Here is a 16,517-nt window from a genome sequence, read left to right as displayed (position 1 = left end):
CTTAGGGGCAGGGGTCCCACGTTGATGTAGGATGGTGGCTCTCAACTCTGGGGGCTGCCTGGAGCCGGGGGGGGGGGGCTTTGCACAATGCTGATATCTCGGCCCCACCCCAGTCCATAAGGAAGGATCCCTGGGGCTGCAAGGAGCCCTGAGATCCTGTTACCAAGCAGGCTTGCGGGCTACAGGTGAAGGTGACGGAGAGGAGGAGGTAGTGCGCCCCAGGTGGCCGGCTACACCTCGGTAGGGCTCGAGAAGACACGGCGCTCAGAGCCGGCCCTAGGGCTTCTGACTGAGTAGGTCTGGAGCGGGGCCGTGGATGCGATGCTGCTGCGGGTCCGAGTCTCTCACACCTTGGAGAGCCCTGGGCTAGGACCAGCCTGCCAGGGCAGGTTCCATGGCCAGCAGTGAACAGCAGGTGTTTCTGGTGGGACAGTCACAGGTTTAGAGCCGGCAACAACAGGAAAGGGGGCCTTGACCTCTGGATGCTGGCGGCTGGGCCGAGCCAGGGTCCCGGGGGAGGGACACCTGTCTGAACTCCGATGTGCAGTCCACGTCCAGACTGGGCAGCGGGGCCCCAACTTCCTGGTGACGCCTGCCTTTGCCACCGCTTCTTTCCCCAGCAAGCTGAAGCCTTTCTACTCCCTAGAGGAGAGCAGCGAGCTGATGGACATCAGCATCCACTCGGTGATTTCTCTGCAGCCCCCGGGAGGGGACAACGAGTCCATGAAGGTAGGCGCCCCTGGGCACCGCGTCGGCCAGGGCAGGGGCTGGAAGTCCATGCAGACACAGGCAGCGCCATGGGCCCAGCTTCCTGCCCCGCCGCGAGTGCCCAGAGGCAGCGTTGTGCCTGTTGGTCAGGGTCGGGTAATGCCAGCCGCTGTGACGGGCACACCCCCCAGCCCTGTGTATTCCTCACCCGAGTAAAGTCCAGTTGTCAGTGGGAGTGGGTGTGGGGTCGCTTCATGCAGTTGTTCAAGAACCCAGGCTGACAGAGGCCCCGCCATCGTCCACACCACAGGGCCCTGGGACATCCAGCCAGGACTTGGGGGAAGAGGCGGCACAGGGAGTTAGCAGTCACTTCGCCTTCCTCCCATTGGCCAGAATGCACCACATGGCTCTACCTAGAAGCAGGGGCTACTGGGAAATGTAGTCCCTAGCTGTTTCCCAGTGACACTGAGAAGAGGAGGGCAAATCTTTCATGGCCACCTCTGCCTTAAGGGCCTGGCCCCAAATCACAGGTCAGGAGAAGTGGGCTCTGGGAGTTTTGGGACAGGGATCTCTCTTCAAAGGCCGTGTTGTACTCCACGCAAGAGGCAGAACAGGACGTAAGGGGCTCGGGGCCTGGGCAGAAGCTGACGGATAGCAGAGGGTGACGGATGGGCACAGAGCAGCCCCAGCTCTCAGCCCTGGCGTGGATGTCCCCTGGGAGGGGGCTGTGTGCTGCCCCCACTGCTGCCCAGCTCTCCTGGCACAGAGCAGCCCCAGCTCTGAGCCCTGGCATGGATGTCCCCTGGGAGGGGCTGTGTGTGGCCCCCACTGCTGCCCAGCTCTCTGTCCTGGCACAGAGCAGCCCCAGCTCTGAGCCCTGGCATGGATGTCCCCTGGGAGGGGCTGTGTGTGGCCCCCACTGCTGCCCAGCTCTCTGTCCTGGCACAGAGCAGCCCCAGCTCTGAGCCCTGGCATGGATGTCCCCTGGGAGGGGCTGTGTGTGGCCCCCACTGCTGCCCAGCTCTCTGTCCCAGCACAGAGCAGCCCCAGCTCTCAGCGCTGGCGTGGATGTCCCCTGGGAGGGGGCTGTGTGCTGCCCCCACTGCTGCCCAGCTCTCTGTCCCAGCACAGAGCAGCCCCAGCTCTCAGCCCTGGCGTGGATGTCCCCTGGGAGGGGGCTGTGTGCTGCCCCCACTGCTGCCCAGCTCTCTGTCCTGGCACAGAGCAGCCCCAGCTCTCAGCCCTGGCGTGGATGTCCCCTGGGAGGGGGCTGTGTGCTGCCCCCACTGCTGCCCAGCTCTCTGTCCTGGCACAGGCCCTGTATGGGAACGCCCTGAGTGCCCTGGAGCAGCTGATGGAGAGCCTCCTGCAGAGGCACCTGGACCCCAGGGGGCTGCAGGAGATGGTGCAGGTGAGTCGCTGCGCGGGGGGCAGGAGCCAGCAGGGGCTGCCCCTCCCAGCCAGTGGCCCAGGGTCAGGTCCAGGGGGAACAGGTGCAGGCAGCAGCAATGGTTGCAGTCATTTTATTGTGATAACTTAAAAAAAAGATTTATCTATTTGAAAGGCAGAGTTACAGAGAAGGGGAGAGTAAGAGAGAGAGAGAGAGAGAGAGAGAGGGAGAGAGGTCCTCCATCATCTAGTTCACTCCCCAAATGGCCACAACGGCCAGAGCTGGGCCAATCCAAAGCCAGGAGCCAGGAGCTTCTTCTGGGTCTCCCACAGGGTGCAGGGGCCCAGGGACTTGGGTCATCTTCTACTGCTTTCCCAGGCCATAGCAGAGAGCTGGACTGGAAGAGGAGCAGCCGGGACTCAAACTGGAGCCCATACAGGATGCCGGCACTGCAGGCAGCTTTGCCTGCTATACCACAGTCCCAGCCCCTGTGATAACATTCCACATTTGCTCAAAAGCTCTAAGAACAGACAGAGACCCTCTTCATCCAGAGTGACTGTTTGTAACAGTTTGCACATTTTCCCTCTCTGTCTTCCTCTTTCTTTCTGTCTTCTCTCTCTCTCTCTCTCTCTCTCTCTCTCTCTCACACACACACACACACACACACACACACATCTTGAATCACAGCAAATTAGTTGCAAGGGTGGGCATTGCACACAGCGGGTTAAGCCACCCCTTGGGACGCCCACACTCCATGTCGGAGTGTCCATTTGAGTCCCAGCTGCTCTACTTCCAATCAGGCCTCCTACTAACGTACCCTGGGAGGCAGCAGATGATGGTCCAAGTGCTTGGCTCCCTGGCATCCATGTGGGAGATGGGCGGAGCTCTGGCTCCCTGCCCCAGCCTGGCCATTGCAGTCATCTGGGGAGTGATGGAAAAATTCTCTCTCTATCTGCCTTTCAAGTAGATAAAAATACACATTTTGAAAAAAAGAAAATTAGTTTTAGACATCAAGAACAAGAACATTTTCTTATGACAATGGTACCATTGCTCAGTCAGGAAACTTAATATTCACACAATGCTAAACATCTTGGTCCAGATTCAAATTTCACTTTATCAGCTGCCCTAAAAGAGTTCCTAATGGATATGTTCTCCCTGGTTCAGGATCTAATTCAGATATGCACTGCGTTCAATTACTCTGTCTCTTTATTCCTCTTTAGTCACAAACAATTTCTGTCTGTCTTTCATATCTTCAGCGTTTTTGGAAGAGGTGAGATAGTTTTTTGTTTGTTTTTAAAGCGGGTTGTTTGCTTTCTTATCACCTGTTAAGATCCCTTATCCAAAATGCTTGGGACCAGAAATGTTTCTGATTTCTCTTCTGCCTTTTGGAATGTTTGCCTAAATGCAGTGTGATATATTGGGAATGGGACCCAAGTCTAGACAGGAAATCCATTTATGTTTCATGCACAACTTACGCTTTGTGGCCTAAAGGTGATGTTTTCAAAGAAATTGTGCAGGAAACCTAATTTCATGGTGTACAACCTCCCTCTTGGGACAGTTTCCCACCTGGAGTTCAAAAAGTTCTAAACTCCGGAGTATGCTGGGTTTCACATTTTTAGATTAGGGATGTCCAACCTATATTGTCTTTACATAGCAAGAATATGTAGCAGCCGAGGCTGGCATTGTGGCGCAGCCTGTTAAGCCTCTGCTTGCAATGCCAGCAGCCCACGTGGGTGCTGGTTCGAGTCCCGGCTGCTCCCGGCTAACACACCTGGGAAAAGCAGCAGATGATAGCCTGAGGGCTTGGGCCCCTGCACCCACATGGGACACCTGGAAGAAGCTCCTGGCTCCTGGTGTGGGTGTGACACAGCCCTGGCTGTTGTAGCCACTTGGGGGGTCCACCAGTGGATGAAAGTGTGCACCCACGCTCTCTCTCTCTCTCTCTCTCTCTCTCTCTCTCTCTCAACTCTGCCTTCAAATAAATAGAGCGGCCCTGCAGTCTTGCTCTGTGCCTGTGGACTTCCCTATGTCCCCTCTGCTCCGTCAGTCTCTGCCGCCCGTGTGCTGTGACCGTGTCACAGGGCCACAGGCTCTCAGGGCTCTTGCGTCGTCTTGACAAACCCACCCTGATCATCAAGATGAACCCTCTGTCCAGTCACATCCCTTGCTCTGAAATCAACCTTTTGATATTCCATCTTTTAAAAAGATTTATTTATTTATTATGTATAGAGAGAGACCCATAACAGCCAGGGCTGAGCCAGGTCAAAGCCCGGAGCTTGGAACTCCATCCAGGTCTCCCACATGGGTGCAGGCGCCATCTTCTGCTGCCTTCCCCGGCGTATGGCAGGGAGCTGGATTAGAAGCAGAGCAGCTGGGAGTTGAACTGGCGCTCACAGGGAAGTGGGCACTGCAGGATGCAGCCCAAACCGCTGTGCCATGATGCCGGCCCCCTGAAATGAACCCTGACATCAGAGCAGCCCCAGGGCCATGGGGGTGGGGGTGGGGGGCGGGGCGGGGGGCTGTGCCCTTTATTGCAGGCAGACATCTGAAGCCAGGCCGGATGCCACCGCCAAGCACCACTCCTGGAGGCTTCTGGCACCGCTGTCCTATCCTGCAGCCTCATCTCCCTCCGTGCCAGGGCTCAGGGAGAAAACCAGAGGTGTTGAGGACCACACAGAAGCCACGGAGGGCAAAGGCTGCGGAGGGCCAGGGCTGGCCAGCCAGGGCAAGGCCCCGGATCTTCATGGCCACCCCTGTGCTCTGTGCCCTTGTAGCTCCTGGAGAAGTGGATCCTGTCGGAGAAAGAATGGGAGCGGGAGAAGGCCATGAACCTGCACCTGCACCTCGTGCAGATCTACGCACAGAGCATCGGTGTCTGCGTGAGTCCACGCCCGCCTCTGTGACATCCCCCGGGGAGTTCCTGTCTCCCTCCAGGGGAGCACGACACGCTGGGAGCCCGAGTCGGCCCCACACGTGTCCCCTGGGAAGAGGCCGCCAGGAGCTGGCCCCAAGGCCCCGCGGCTGGATGGGGAGGAGAGGGCGGGCTGGCTGGGCTTGGTTCTGGGTTTTGTGGGGTCTGAGGCAGTGGTGAGGGCCCTCTTTGGGAAGAGGGAACACAATCCCGGGCGCCATGCTGGCTGGGAAAGTAAACTGCTTTCTTAGCAGGAGAAAGTCGGTGGCTACAGAGTCCTGCGTGTATGCGTGAGACCCTTATCCTACACTTGTTGGCTCCTCCCCCTTTGTCTGTCCTGGGCAGTAGCTGTGCCAGGAGCACGGTGGGGTCCCAGGGCTCCAGTGTGGGGCTTGGCCTCGGTGCTGGGGCCGGTGAGACCCTGGGATGGTGAGTGGAGGTGGGGAGGAAGGCAGGGCGCACCTGGGCCGAGGTCGGTGCTAAGGAATTCTCTACTTCTCCCCCCCACCACCCGTCCTCCCTCCCTTCCTGGAAGAGGAGGCCACGTTACAGATGGGATGCAGGAGGGACTGGGAGACCCAGGGCCCTTAGTGAGTGGGCGGGGAAACCGGATCAGAACCCGGGGCTGAGTTCCAGGAGCCAGGCAGGGGCCTGGCACCGTCTTGAGCAGACACTGTCCTGGCAGATCGGCCTCCAGGCGCCCAGCCGTGGGGTGGGGAGGCCGGCCGTGGGGCCCTGATGTTTTCAGAGTGGGGCCGCCCTTTTCGGTCACCCTGCACGCTGTGCGTGAGGGCGGAGCGTGTGAGCACCGGGCGGTCGGGTCCCTCAGATCCCCCTGAAGCTGGGGCAGTTTGGCACGTTGGTGGGACTCGTCGCCCCCTGCACCTGTGACACCCACCTGAGAACCCGCGTGGCCTCAGCCAGAGTCCTGTCCTGCCTGCTGGACCTCCACGGTACGCGGTGGGCGGGACATGAGAAGGGGGCGTGGCCTCTGGCTGGACAGGCCTGGAGACAGACAGGGTGTCCGGTAGAGGGAGCAGAGTAGGGAGAGCTGCTGGAAGCCGAGGCTCCTGCGCTCGGGTGGGTCAGCCAGGGCCTGTGCAGGGATGAGCTTGTAGACACCAAGGGCGTGGCAGAGCTGGCCGGAGCTGAGCCAAAAGGCACTGCAGGCCGTTCACCAGCGACAGTGGGAGCGGAGGCTCCTGGGGCTGGGGGCGGGGCAGGAGGCTCTGTGGCGTGCCTGGGCCAGGCCCTGTGTCCCCCTCCCCCCATGCAGCGAGCCAGACCTGCTCCCTGTGGGGCGCTTCCAAGGAGAAGGAGCTGGAGAGGTGTGAGAAGGACCTGTGGGGCGCGGATGCCCACTCGATTCTCGGCGCGACCGCCCGAATCGCCAAGGTGACAGGGGGCTGGCCTAGGGGCACCCGGCCCTCCCACAGGTGCTGGGCCTTCCCTGGCTGGCTGCTCCCCCACATTCCCCCTGGAGGTGGCTGCTGCCCGTGGCCTCGGGCCCGAGCGGGCTCCCTGGAGCAGGGACCGCAGCGGCAGCCGCTCTGCTCCCAGGCAGTCTGCGTGGAGTTCAGCAGCGGCGAGCTGGTCTCCCTGGTCCAGAAGCTCTGCGAGAACATCGGGGCCTTGGGCCCGCAGCACGACAAGGCCTCGGTCACCTGGATCAGCACGTTCCTGCAGACGCGGGCCTGGGAGCTGGAGGACGAGGTGCAGGGCCCGGCGCCTGGGGCTGGGCGGGGCGGGCCGGGCAGGGGGCGGGGCGCCTGGGCAGGGCGGGGCTTTGCGGGGGCGGGGTGGGGCCGGGCAGGGCGGGGCTGGCGGGGTCGGGCGGGGGGCGGGGCGCCTGGGCAGGGCGGGGCTTTGCGGGGCGGGGCGCCTGGGCAGGGTGGGGCTTTGCGGGGGCGGGATGCCTGGGCAGGGCGGGGCTTGCGGGGGCGGGGTGGGGCCGGGCAGGGCGGGGCCCCTAGGGCAGGGCCGGTTGCCTGGGGCGTGGAGGGGCACCTGGGGCTGGGTGGGTCGGGGCGAGGTGCCTGGGGCTGTTGGCTGCACCCAGACTGGGGGACCTCACAAGGCTCCACCAAGCCCCTGGCTGCCCAAGGGGAGAAGGAGAGATGTGGACAGAGAGCACACAGAAGGTGTCCCGGTCAGCGTGTGGACCGACGGGAGACCTGGCCCCTGCGGCTTCCTCTCCCTGAGTGCCAGAAACCCAAGGAAATGCGCTCGAGGCGGGGGGGGGGGGGGCGGGGTGTGTGCTGGGGGTCCCTCTACCGTCGGCCGCAGAGACGGGGTGCCCGTGGTGATGCCCCGCCCCTCCGCAGGTGGCCGAGATCCTGGGCGCCATCCTGGTCCACCTGCCGGTGGCGGAAGACCCGGACGTGCGGCGCCTCCTCATCGAAGGCATCCTCCTCCTGGCGCATTACCACCAGGACACCGTCCTCACGGCACTGCTCAGGCGGCCCCTGCCCATGGAGAGGTGGGCCCCCCGGGGGCGGGGCCTGAACCCTCTAAATCCTCCAGATCCCTGTGGGAGGGGCCGCCTCTGGTGCACCCCCCATGGGGCACCCCCCCGTGGGGCACCCGGGCACCAGCCCAGCCGTGGCACTGGGGTCTGGCTCCTGTGGCTCCTCTGGGCCAGCACCCGCGGAGCCCGGTGCCTGTGGCAGGTGGGTGGGCCTAGGATCCGAGCAAGCCTTCTGAGATGCCGCAGGCCCGGTGCTCTCAAAGCGTGTGGCTTGTCCGAGTCCCCGGGGATAACCCGGCCCGACCTCCAGCCCCGAGTGACACGTGGCAGCCCCTCCTTTCGTGGCTTAATCTCTGCCAGCTGTGCCAAGTTCCCATGTGTGGACAGGGTCTCTCCACATGTGGGGAGCATTATTTGGGTGGAGCCAGAACTCACCTGGGGGTGGATGGGAGCACTTGGGTCCCTGCCATGCCTGTGGGAGACCGGGTTTGAGCTCCTGGTTCCTAGCTTTCGCCTGGCCCAGTCCTGGCTGCTGTAGGCATTTGGGGAGTGAATCAGCAGCTAGAAGACCCCTCTCCGTCTCTGAGCCTCTCACATAGGAATAAAATACATAAATACAAATTTCAAAAGATGCGTTGGGAGGGTTAGGTGGTATCCAACACCAGCAAGCTGCCTGTGCTGGCCTGACGCAGGTTGGGGGTTTGGGGACATGTCGGGAAGGACCTCAGACAGTGGGCCGGCTGGGGACCCCGAGGTCACCCAGCAGGGCAGCCAGAGTTCTGAGTGGATTACGGCTTTCCTAGGGGCACCGTGAGCCTGAACAGAGAAAGGGGCCAGGCAGGGAGCCAGAACGGGGTTCTAGCTCCACCAGCTCCACCAGCTCACTCCGCCTCTCTGAGAGGCAGCCCTCGGGGTTCAGCCCCTACTCAGGGGGCTGCTGAGGGGGTTCAAGGGGATCCCCCCGTGGCAGGAATCCCATAACCCTTGCCCCGTGTCTGGGCAGCCACCTGACGGAGGTGTGGCTGGCTGTGGCCAAGAGCACGCCCTTTGCAAGGACCGTGCTCCGTGGCCTGATGGGCCGGCTGCAGTCGCGGTTCACTCGGAGGGTCAACGCCACCTCCAAGGCGGACATTTGGCGCATGGCCGCGGTGGACCCCCTGATGGTGAGTGCTGGGCTGGGCGCTGGGGCTCCTCAGGGTCTCGGGGAGGAGGCGCCCCCGACGCCCCTGGCCGGTCTCTCGGCAGACGCTGTGCACCACCCACCTCCTCATTGAGAATATGGACGACGATGACGAGCTGTCCGACCTGGCCCCTGACCTCATCTACACCCTCCTGCTGCAGCTCGGCTGCAGCTACCAGCCCGAGGCTGCCTCGCCCGCCCTGAAGACCTGGAGGCTGGTCCAGCCGGGGCCCCTGCCCGAGGAGCTGACCCTGCAAAGGTGCTCGGGGCGGCCAGGCAGGTGGGCAGTGGGGAGGCCAGCACGGGTGCAAGGCTGTAGCCTGGGTAGGACTGGCCTTGTGCTGTCCCACAGGGGCCCAAATGTCCTCTCCCGGTGGGGAGGAGCAGTTTCTGGAAGCTGGTCTTACTCCTTCCTGTGCGTCCAGCATGTGGGGGCTTCAGAACTGGCAGCCCCGTTCTCTCCTGTGACCACACCCTCAGGCCCCCGGGACCCCGACCTCATGGAGCAGTAGCCACAGCCCCCGCCTCCTTCCAGGGTCGCGGTGAAGTCCATGCAGCTCTTGTTCCGGAGGCTGCACAGCGAGCGCCTGCTGCGGGCCCTGGAGGAGCAGTCGGTGTGGACCCTGCTGGAGAGCAGCGGGACCTTCCTGCAGGGAGTGAGCCTCCTGGCCAGGTACGGCCCGCGCTCTCCCGGGTGGGAGAGGCTCCCCCGGGAAGTGCACCCTCCAGCCGTGGCTGAGTGCCTCGTTCCCCGGGGGCTGACCCGCCACACTGGCCCCAGCCCGGGCTGGAGTGACAGCAGCGTGCAGGACATCGGGAACCCTTCATCGCAGGTGCCCTGAGGTCCTGGAGGGGAGGGGCTTGCCCAAGGCCACCAGGTCAGGATGGGCAGTTGCTTGCTGCGTCCTCATCACGCATAGAGCAGAGCAGTCCTCGTTCGTGACTCCTTTATACAAAGGAAGTGGAAAGGGACCGGCAACCCCACCCGAGCCCCTGGAGGAGGTGGGAGAGGCCCAGAGGAGTCCCGGATCTGCCCGCAGCCAGCCTGTGAGCCCCGCGTCCTGTCTGCAGGCTGTGCGCGTGGCTCCTGGCAGGCTACCGGCAGAGACTCGCGGAGCTCGTGCTCAGGGGCATGGACTCGGACGTCCTGAGCTGCCGCGTCAGCAGCACGGCGGCCTGCGTGGAGGTGAGGGCCCCGCCATGTGCGAGTGGCGGTCTGCGTGGAGGTGAGGGCTCCGCCGTGGGCCGGGTGTGAGTGGAGGTCTGCGTGGAGGTGAGGGCCCCGCCGTGTGTGAGTGGAGGTCTGCGTGGAGGTGAGGGTCCCGGGTGTGGGCCGGGTGCGAGTGGAGGTCTGCGTGGAGGTGAGGGCCCCGCCGTGGGCCGGGTGCGAGTGGAGGCCTGCGTGGAGGTGAGGGCCCCGCCGTGGGCCGGGTGCGAGTGGAGGCCTGCGTGGAGGTGAGGGCCTTGGGCGTGGGCCGGGTGCGAGTGGAGGCCTGCGTGGAGGTGAGGGCCCCGCCGTGTGTGAGTGGAGGTCTGCGTGGAGGTGAGGGTCCCGGGTGTGGGCCGGGTGCGAGTGGAGGCCTGCGTGGAGGTGAGGGCCCCGCCGTGGGCCGGGTGCGAGTGGAGGCCTGCGTGGAGGTGAGGGCCCCGCCGTGGGCCGGGTGCGAGTGGAGGCCTGCGTGGAGGTGAGGGCCCCGCCGTGGGCCGGGTGCGAGTGGAGGCCTGCGTGGAGGTGAGGGCCCCGCCGTGGGCCGGGTGCGAGTGGAGGCCTGCGTGGAGGTGAGGGCCCCGCCGTGGGCCGGGTGCGAGTGGAGGCCTGCGTGGAGGTGAGGGCCCCGCCGTGGGCCGGGTGCGAGTGGAGGCCTGCGTGGAGGTGAGGGCCCCGCCGTGGGCCGGGTGCGAGTGGAGGCCTGCGTGGAGGTGAGGGCCTTGGGCGTGGGCCGGGTGCGAGTGGAGGCCTGCGTGGAGGTGAGGGCCCCGCCGTGTGTGAGTGGAGGTCTGCGTGGAGGTGAGGGTCCCGGGTGTGGGCCGGGTGCGAGTGGAGGCCTGCGTGGAGGTGAGGGCCCCGCCGTGGGCCGGGTGCGAGTGGAGGCCTGCGTGGAGGTGAGGGCCCCGCCGTGGGCCGGGTGCGAGTGGAGGCCTGCGTGGAGGTGAGGGCCCCGCCGTGGGCCGGGTGCGAGTGGAGGCCTGCGTGGAGGTGAGGGCCCCGCCGTGGGCCGGGTGCGAGTGGAGGCCTGCGTGGAGGTGAGGGCCCCGCCGTGGGCCGGGTGCGAGTGGAGGCCTGCGTGGAGGTGAGGGCCCCGCCGTGGGCCGGGTGCGAGTGGAGGCCTGCGTGGAGGTGAGGGCCCCGCCGTGGGCCGGGTGCGAGTGGAGGCCTGCGTGGAGGTGAGGGCCCCGCCGTGGGCCGGGTGCGAGTGGAGGTCTGTGTGGAGGTGAGGGCCTTGGGCGTGGGCCGGGTGCGAGTGGAGGCCTGCGTGGAGATGGGGGCCCCGGGCGTGGGCCGAGTGCGAGTGGAGGCCTGCGTGGAGGTGAGGGTCCCGGGAGTGAGCCGGGTGCGAGTGGAGGCCTGCGTGGAGGTGAGGGTCCCGGGAGTGAGCCAGGTGCGAGTGGAGGCCTGCGTGGAGGTGAGGGCCCTGCTGTGGGCCGGGTGTGAGTGGAGGCCTGCATGGAAGTGAGGGCCCCGCCGTGGGCCGGGTGTGAGTGGAGGTCTGTTGAGGGCCCCGGGCGTGGGCCGAGTGCAAGTGGAGGCCTGCGTGGAGGTGAGGGTCCTGGGTGTGAGCCGGGTGTGAGTGGAGGCCTGCGTGGAGGTGAGGGCCCCGCCGTGGGCCGGGTGCGAGTGGAGGTCTGTGTGGAGGTGAGGGTCCCACGCGTGGGCCGGGTGCGAGTGGAGGCCTGTGTGGAGATGGGGGCCCCGGGCGTGGGCCGGGTGCGAGTGGAGATCTGCGTGGAGGTGAGGGTCCCAGGCGTGGGCCGGGTGCGAGTGGAGGCCTGCGTGGAGGTGAGGGCCCCGCCGTGGGCCAGGTGCGAGTGGAGGCCTGCGTGGAGGTGAGGGCCCCGCCGTGGGCCGGGTGCGAGTGGAGGCCTGCTTGGAGGTGAGGGCCCTGGGCGTGGGCCAGGTGCGAGTGGAGGCCTGCTTGGAGGTGAGGGTCCTGGGCGTGGGCCGGGTGTGAGTGGAGGCCTGCGTGGAGGTGAGGGCCCCGCCGTGGGCCGGCTGCGAGTGGAGGGGGGTGGGTGCCCTGGGCTCGCCTCCAGGGCAGGTGCTGAGTCTCTGAGGGACGCCTGGGCCGGGGACAGGAGAGCTGCCTTCCGTCGTGCGTTCATTCACTCATTCACTGGTTCCTTCATTCATTCATCTCATGAGAGATTCACGGTGAGGCGCTGTGGGGGTGAAGGCACTTGTGGGGTGGCAGCCGAGCCCTGGGTGACACGGTGGTGCTCAGAGGGTGCACCTGGGCTCTGGGGAAGGCTTCTCACAGGGGCTCAGAGAGCAGGGAGGCGGGGGGGGGGGGTGCTGTGGCTGTTGGAGCTCTGCGGGGGCCCGAGGGAATTGGCCAGCAAACTCTCAGCAGGAATCCCCTGACTGCAGGACGCCCGAAACGCAGTAGGAAGCAGACAGCCCAGGCGGGGGCGAGCCCTTTCTGTAGAGGGTCATGTAGCAGATTTTTATTTGAGGGGTAAAGAGAAAGGGAGGGTGGAGATCTCCCGTCTGCTGGTTCACTCTCCAAATGCCCACGACAGCCAAGGCCGGGCCAAAGCCGGAGCCAGAAGCTGGGCTCTCAGTGCAGGTCCCCGCGTGGGTGGCTGGGAGCCACTACCTGCGCTGTCCCCGGGTCTGCATCGGCAGGAGTCAGCAGTCAGAGCCAAAGCCGGGAGCCGCCCGAGGTAGCCTGGCGTGGGATGCGAGTGCCCCTCCTGCTAGGCCAGACCCAGCCTCCGGGAAAGGCCCCTTCCTGACTGTGCGGCCGACTGGGCTGTTGTGGCAGGAAGTCAGCGCCGACACTGGCGACGTCGGGATTCCGACAGAGCCGAAACGTAAACTTCAAGTGTGATTGTCGTGTGTCACCTACGTCCTTCAGATGTTTTTTCTTACTTTTTAAAACCGCGACGATTCTTGGCTGTGGGCCACCCAGAAGCTCCCGGGACATGCTCACCAAGCCTGTCCCAGTTCAGTGGGCTCCTCCCAGTGTGAGGCTGCCTCTGCAAAACCTCGAAACAAAGCTGGGAAGGCGAGGCCCCCCCCTCTGCCTCATGCGGGCACTGGTGCAGCTCAGTCCCAGGGGGCTGCAGGCAGAGGCCCAGCTCTTGGGTGCAGCAGCTGTGTAGCCAAGGACAAGTGGCTTAGGGTCTCTGTGCCTCAGTTTCCACAGGGGCCAAGCTGGGGCCGCCCTGGGGGCTTCGGTGAGACTCCGATGCGGTGACATTCTCATTGCCGGGCTGCCTGGCTCACTGCTAGCCAATGACTCCTGATTAGGTTCAGCTTCTAAGAAGCCAATGCCCTAAACTCTTCAAAACCCGCAGGGCTGATTATCCAGGGCTCCATTTCCCCGTGAGAGGAGTGATAAGACGTTAGGACTTTATCCCAAACGGCGTTCACCATCAGGTGTGTCTCAGGCACGACGCTGGCTTGAATAGGAGCCCAGTAAACACTGCGGTAAACTGAGGCAGGCAGGACGCTCCCGCCGCGCTGACGTCAGGCCGGGCCGGGAGCGAGGCAGGCACAGGTGCAGAGTGCCTGCCCTTCTCCTTTCCCCTTGGACTTATGGATCGGTTGCTTGGCTTTCCTGAGATCCCTTTAAAACACACTCGGGTGCCTGTGCGTGCACGTGTGTGTGTGTGTGTGTGTGTGTGCGTGTGCCTGCATACATGCACGCCAGGGCCTGAGGTCTCGGCCAATAGTGAGCCTCCCAAATAAAGGAACACAGGCATCACCCTGCCTGTGGCTGTTCAGCGGTGGGTGGGCGTGGCTCCTGCTCCCGGCGGTGCAGGCGTGTTCGCTGACAGAGATGAATGTGTGAATCGGCCCAGCATTGCCCGCACATTGTTACTGAATCCTCATGGCAGCCCTGAGTCGGGGGCAAGGATATCACCCCCCGTTCACAGATGAAGAACCCAAGCCCTCCCCAACACACAGCGGCCACGTGAGCTGCCGTGGCCCCCTGCCCTGTCGGGCTGCCGCGAGCAGGCCACGCCCCGTTCTCCCCTGCAGTTCATGGGCGAGCCGGTGCTGCACCAGGAGAAGCTGCTGAGGCCGGCGGTGCTGCTCCTGGAGAGGGGCGCGGAGCAGGAGGAGGACGAGGCCCTGCGGGTGCTCTCCCTGCGCGCCCTGGGGAACATGGCCCTGGGGGCCCCCAGGAAGGTGTGCAGGGCCGGGGGCGGCGGGCTCCCCCGAGGAGCTGGGGGGAGGCTGAGCCGCTCGTGGCCCTGCAGGTGAAGCAGTACCGGAAGCTCCTGCTGGAGACTTGCCTGGGCTCGCTGCGGGTCCCGGCGAGCACCCGCGCCACCGCGGAAGGCATGGAGGCCCTGACCAAACTCCTGGCCGAGCTCCGCGAAGGGGACGTGGGGGCCTCCTTCGACGCCATCTCCGAGCACTGCAGACTCTTCTTCGACAACGTGAGTCTACGTGGAACGCGGGCCGAGGTGGCTCGTGGTCCCGTGGTGGGGAGGCATCTGCTATGGGGCCCGTGTCCTCACGGGGGGGGGGGGGGGCTGTGGTGAGCAGAGCAAGTGCACCCACTCGGGCTCGCTTCCTCCTTTTTTTTTTTTTTTTTTTTTAAAGTGTGTATTGAAAAGGCTGAGTTGCAGAGAGAGACAAAGAGAACTCTCCCATTGGCTGGTTCACTCCCCAAGTGGCGCAATAGCCAGGGCTGGGCCAGGCTGGCCAGGAGGCTGGACCTCCACCCCCACGTGTGTGCAGGAACCCAGACACTCGGCCCCTCCTGGAGCTGGATCCGATGTGGAGCACCTAGGCTAGAACTGGCGCTCGTGTGCAGGCGGCGGGTTAACCCGCTGTGCCACGGCTCGGCCCCTCCTCCTCCTATTACAAACCCAGTAGGGCCACCCTGGGGCTCCTCCCTCGAGGCTCACCTGGTTCTAGTCACCCCCCAAGCATGTGAATTTGGGGACTGTTCCTAACTCTTGGGGGACATTCAGATCAGTGAGTGAGCAGCACCTGTGTCATCCCCAAAGGAATGGCACGCTTGGGAGAAGCAGCCCAGCGTCCCACGTGGCCCTGCTGGGGCAACAGGCCGATCCCGGGATCTCGCACACACTCAGTTCTGCGGCAGCCCAGGGCTCACGGACGCCCCAGCCTCAGCAGGAGGGGAGGCCGCGCCCCTCAGCCCTGCACAGCTCGCGGATGCGCTGTGGGCAGCTGGGCCTTGCTAAGAGGGGCCTGTGTTCAAATCTGGCCCAAGTCCTGGTCCAGGGAAGACAGTCTGGGACAGGGGCCAGCACCCAGGGCGCCGGGCACCTGCCCCAGTGTGACCCCCTCGGTCCAGGAGAGCGAGCTCCTGCGCTTCAAGGCCTTCGAGCTCTTTGGGAAGCTGGCGACGGTGGTGGGGATTTCCAAGAAGCATTTCTTCAAGGGCGAAGTGAGGAAGGCCTGGGTCCCCCTGTTGCTGCACTGCCAGGACCCCTGCTCCAACACTGCCCAGGTGAGACGTGTCCCCGAGGCCCGGCCCCTGGGACCCGCGGGCCGTGCAGAGGGGCTGCCCAGGTGAGACGCGTCCCCGAGATCTGGGACCCGCGGGCCGTGCAGAGGGGCTGCCCAGGTGAGACGCGTCCCCGAGATCTGGGACCCGCGGGCCGTGCAGAGGGGCTGCCCAGGTGAGACGCGTCCCCGAGATCTGGGACCCGTGGGCCGTGCAGAGGGGCTGCCCAGGTGAGACGCGTCCCTGAGATCTGGGACCCGCGGGCCGTGCCGAGGGCTGCCCAGGTGAGACGTGTCCCCGAGGACTGGCACCTGGGACATGCAGGCTGTGCAGGGGGACCATCCAGACCCGCGAGACCGGCTTATCTTGGGGATTCTCGGCTGTGGCCACACCTTCTGCCCAGCCCTTCTCCCGGCAGACGCCGCGCCTTGCGGCACTTCTCGGTGTTAGGACTCAGAGTTCTGGTTGAGACTCACCAGCGATCTCCCTCTCCACCTCCCGGTGGGGCAGGCCCACGCTGGGGCTGCTGGCACCCGAGGAGGAGGGAGGGATGCCTGGCCTGGCCTCTCCTCTCCCTCCTCCCCAAGGCCCAGCTCCTCCATGCTGGGGCAGGAGGCAGAACGGTGTCTGGATCTGCTCCTGTGGCCGCTGCCTCTTGGGCAAATGCTGGCTGCCTGGGACCCCTACATGGGGACTGTCCACCTTGGGCTCAGGACCCCAGTCCCTTTTCTTCCCATACAGACTGGGGGAGGGGTGGTGAAGAGGTGGCTGAGATGGGGGTAGCCCTGCCTCCTCCCCCCACACTTCAGGGGTGTAGCTGGCCCCCAGCCACCTGATGCCACTCAAGCCGTGTCCCCGCCCCTGCAGGCCTGCACGGCCACCATGTTCCAGTGTGTGCACTTCTGGGGCTGGAAGTCCCTGGAGCGGCCCCCAAGGCAAGGCAAGGCCAGCGCCGACGACCTGGCTGTGTTCCAGACAACCATGTGCTCCGTGCTGGTGAGGGGCTACTTCCCCGTGACCCCGATTCCCTTCTAGCCATGGACGGCAGGGGCAGCACTGGAGAGGGAGGGCACTGCAGACAGCTCACGGGACACCTGAGCTCGCCCTGGGGCACACAGGACTGGCGTCTGCCGTACTCATCCCCGTGTGCTCCTGAAGACCCTGGCGCGCGTGGGTCCCACTTGTTTTGCACCGAAGTAAACGTGTCCTCA

General features: G+C 64.7%; 1 protein-coding gene across 1 annotated transcript in view; it reads left to right on the top strand.

The window, feature by feature from the left end:
* MROH2A (maestro heat like repeat family member 2A) overlaps positions 1–16,517 on the top strand; it is a 42,779-nt gene that overhangs the window by 23,048 nt on the left and 3,214 nt on the right. The window contains exons 24-37 of the mRNA XM_089328883.1: positions 621–729; positions 2,024–2,119; positions 4,873–4,977; positions 5,839–5,962; positions 6,286–6,722; positions 7,334–7,488; positions 8,480–8,639; positions 8,722–8,915; positions 9,192–9,329; positions 9,728–9,842; positions 13,863–14,012; positions 14,084–14,266; positions 15,154–15,309; positions 16,174–16,302. Of these exons, the coding sequence (XP_089185009.1) occupies positions 621–729; positions 2,024–2,119; positions 4,873–4,977; positions 5,839–5,962; positions 6,286–6,722; positions 7,334–7,488; positions 8,480–8,639; positions 8,722–8,915; positions 9,192–9,329; positions 9,728–9,842; positions 13,863–14,012; positions 14,084–14,266; positions 15,154–15,309; positions 16,174–16,302 (2,251 nt within the window). The remainder of the gene's footprint in view (positions 1–620; positions 730–2,023; positions 2,120–4,872; positions 4,978–5,838; positions 5,963–6,285; positions 6,723–7,333; positions 7,489–8,479; positions 8,640–8,721; positions 8,916–9,191; positions 9,330–9,727; positions 9,843–13,862; positions 14,013–14,083; positions 14,267–15,153; positions 15,310–16,173; positions 16,303–16,517) is intronic.

Source organism: Oryctolagus cuniculus, chromosome 3 (assembly GCF_051225735.1).
Source record: "Oryctolagus cuniculus isolate XC-2025 breed Fujian yellow rabbit chromosome 3, ASM5122573v1, whole genome shotgun sequence".
NCBI lineage: Eukaryota > Metazoa > Chordata > Mammalia > Lagomorpha > Leporidae > Oryctolagus > Oryctolagus cuniculus.
This window is presented reverse-complemented; position numbering and strand designations above follow the sequence as displayed.